Raw genomic sequence first — 3162 nt, 5'->3', positions numbered from 1 at the left:
GCCCGGAGCACATTTTACTTCTCGAACCTGACGACTCTCGCAGATTCAAGAAGTGGGGGACTTGTGATGGGTAAATACCCCAGGGACTACTGTAGAAATATAATGTGTATAGTCCGTGTAATATTGTACCCCTAAAAAGTCGGGTGTCCCTTAGAAATTGTTAAGGGTCAAATGTAATATTATATTCCTGAAGGGTCAGGTCCTATTTCTATATAAAGGACCGACCCTCCCTTGTAATGGCATCCTGGATCCTGGATCCTCAATCTGAAGGACTCATTGAGCTCCTTCCTTCTCCCTTCCATCTTTTTCTCTCTTCTTCTCCAAGAAGGAAGCCATGGCTTCCTTTCCCCTTCTCCCTGCAATCATCCATACACCGATCCATACACTACATCATACACAATCAAACACACGTGGTGTAAATCCGTACCCCCGTTTACATTTACACCATCAATAGGGTAATATGCTTAGTAGGATAATAAAAAAAAAATACACCTAACATCTTAATCTGCACAAATTTATTGTTAACATGTTAAAAATACTAATTGTTCTTTCTTTAGAGGTTCAAAAATAAATTTGAAACTTAGAGTTGAATAGCTTAATTACTATTTCTCAAATAATTCACTAGCTTATTTGTACATTTTCCTTTAATAAATTTATAAGTTAGGTAATAGGGGGTGAAGAGGCAACGAGGAAAGTGTGCGTGAAGTGAAGCCCACTGAAAAAGAAGTCTACACGCATTCCACGATAGGCTATACCGTCTTTCGCTCTCTCAAAACTTTATCTCTTCCCATTTCTATTCATCCAAGAAACTGTAAATTTCCTCCGAATTCGAATCCAAATGGGCAGCGAAGGTAGAGGCGGCGGCGGGCAATCCAGGAGGTGGAGCTGGTCCTCCGCCTTGATCGGAGCGGCTGCCGCTACTGCGACGGCGGCGCTGCTCTCCTCCAAGCCGCGCGACCCTACATTCCACCTCGTCTCCATCGATCTCACCTCCTTCAAGCCCAATTTCCCCGTCATGGACGCTGACGTCATCCTCACCGTCCACGTCTCCAACCCTAACGTCGCCCCGATCCAGTACTCCCCGACAGAGATGTCCATCTTCTACGCCGGCTCGCTCCTCGGCTCCGCCCACGTCAAGGCCGGCTCCCAGCCGCCGCGCTCCTGCCAGCTGCTCCGCCTCCCGGCTCGCCTCAAGGGGAACCAGCTCGCCAAGCACTCCAAGAAGTTCGTGGAGGACGTGGGGCGCCGCGAAATGGTGCTCGACGCCGCCGTGGATATCGAAGGCGCGGCTAAGGTTCTCTGGAGGGACCAACGCTTCCGGGTGCACGTGGACAGTCACGTGAAGGTGGACCCCGTCTTCCTCGACGTCGTCGATCAGGAAAACAAGTCGAAATTGAAGATCTGTCTCTTCTGAAATTGCTTTTCCGGCGACATACCGGTGTCTTTGTACGTGTAATTAAATTGTTGAAATGCTTGCTGGACGTGAGTGACATTTCACTGTCACAAGTCAAGTTATTGTAACGAACAAATTACTATTGGTGGAACAAACTCTTTTTAACTACATAAAATAGTTAATTATTTTTGCGTCTTTATATTTTATTATTTTTGCGTATTCATATTTAATTACGGAGTAACCACACAAAATAATATATCGTATTAGGATGGTCAGATTTAAACTTGTGACCTTCACATACAAGAACAATGTTTTTATCTATTTGGCCAACTCTACAGGTAGACTTGTGCAACGGATGGTTCAGACGGATTCAATTTTTTCATCGCTTACCCGTTTAGATTTTGGTTTTCAGTTTTTGTATCCAATCCGCTCAATGTAAGAGTAATGTTTTTCAAAAGCTACATTTTTCTAAATTACAAGCTTACAACGTCACTGATCAATAAGCAGTTCATGACTTCACGATTTGATTCATGACTTCACGATTTGAGCACCGAAAATATCCAATCCTATGAATTATACTCCTCTTCTTGTTAAGAAATGCAAATAGGTGGAACTAGTACAAGTTACATACATATGGGACTAAATACTAACACAAGTTAAATACATGTGTTACATGAGTTATAGGTGTGCTGAGAAAGAAAAAGGCTCAAAATGTTAATTTTTCATATCAAGGTAGGATTTGAGGCACATTGCTACTTGAGTTTTGGAACAAAACTCAAAACTCATGAGCAACATACCAACTCAAAATTCTTTGGTTCAGACAAATTTAGAAGCATCATCATAGTCAACATAAAATAACTAAGAAGTAAATGACTCAAGGAGAGTGATATACAAGATCAGATAACCATAAGACCTTCACTCAAGATTCAATGTAACATCTCAAAATATTTTTCCACAAAAACTCCTATTTATTCAAGTTTCAAAACAAAATTATGTATAATTTTTACTCATACGATTATTTTGCTTAATGAGCTTATAAATAAAATATTTTAAAGTCTTTGTTTCAAATGATTTATCACAAAACATTTATATAATTATTTATGGTTTTAAAAGCCTTATTTAAAGAATATATTTATTTATCAAAATCTTGACCTAAAAATCTATCTGAGACGAACATGTGAACCTGATAGCCTTGTTTTTAACCCAAATTTAATATTAAAACAAAGCTATCATATTCCTATATTTATTATATTATATTTTTATTCAAACTTGACTCAATCTTTGACTCAAAATTATTATCCAAAGTTTAAAGTCAAATTTCTATTTTTGCCCTTAGCTTAGCCGTTTATCTCAAGTCTTCTAGAGTTTTGTGCACCATATATAAACTAAAATAGTAGACCCTGCCTCTTCATTCCTTCCATCATTTTTTCTTCATTTTATCAGACAGCACCATTGAGAACTCCAAACTAGCTGGAGACTTTGCATCTTAGGAGGTGGTGAAGGAGATCTATCTTGAGGATTAGAAATGAAAGACTTCTTGAGGGTGAGGCTAGCTTGAGGTATAAACCATAAAAACCCAAAACCTACGTATTTTACTATGATGTTATGTAAATGTGTGTTTTTTGCCTTGTTTTTCTTGTTTGATGCTTAGTAATGTTGTGATAAATGGTGTAAAGTGTTATGTTGTTGAGCAAATGATGTTTGGGAGCTATATTGAAGTTGTGGGACGATTTCTGGTTGGAGAAAATGAGATTGTCTGATAAATGTTG

The 3162-nt window shown here is 39.1% G+C and overlaps 1 protein-coding gene across 1 annotated transcript; it reads left to right on the top strand.

Moving 5' to 3' along the window:
• The first annotated feature begins 718 nt into the window (after positions 1-718).
• LOC116004868 lies at positions 719-1592 on the top strand. The gene has a single exon (XM_031245057.1). It carries the CDS (start codon positions 839-841, stop codon positions 1412-1414), a length of 576 nt encoding a protein of 191 aa, XP_031100917.1. The 5' UTR covers positions 719-838; the 3' UTR covers positions 1415-1592.
• The last annotated feature ends 1570 nt before the right edge of the window (positions 1593-3162 follow it).

Source organism: Ipomoea triloba, chromosome 14 (assembly GCF_003576645.1).
Source record: "Ipomoea triloba cultivar NCNSP0323 chromosome 14, ASM357664v1".
NCBI classification, from domain to species: Eukaryota; Viridiplantae; Streptophyta; class Magnoliopsida; order Solanales; family Convolvulaceae; genus Ipomoea; species Ipomoea triloba.
The sequence above is the reverse complement of the archived record's forward strand: the minus strand, read 5'-3'. Positions and strand labels throughout refer to the sequence as shown.

What these genes read in the sequence shown, in the direction of transcription:
- LOC116004868 (XM_031245057.1), top strand. Translation starts at nt 839, where the DNA reads ATGGGCAGCGAAGGTAGAGGCGGCGGCGGGCAATCCAGGAGGTGGAGC.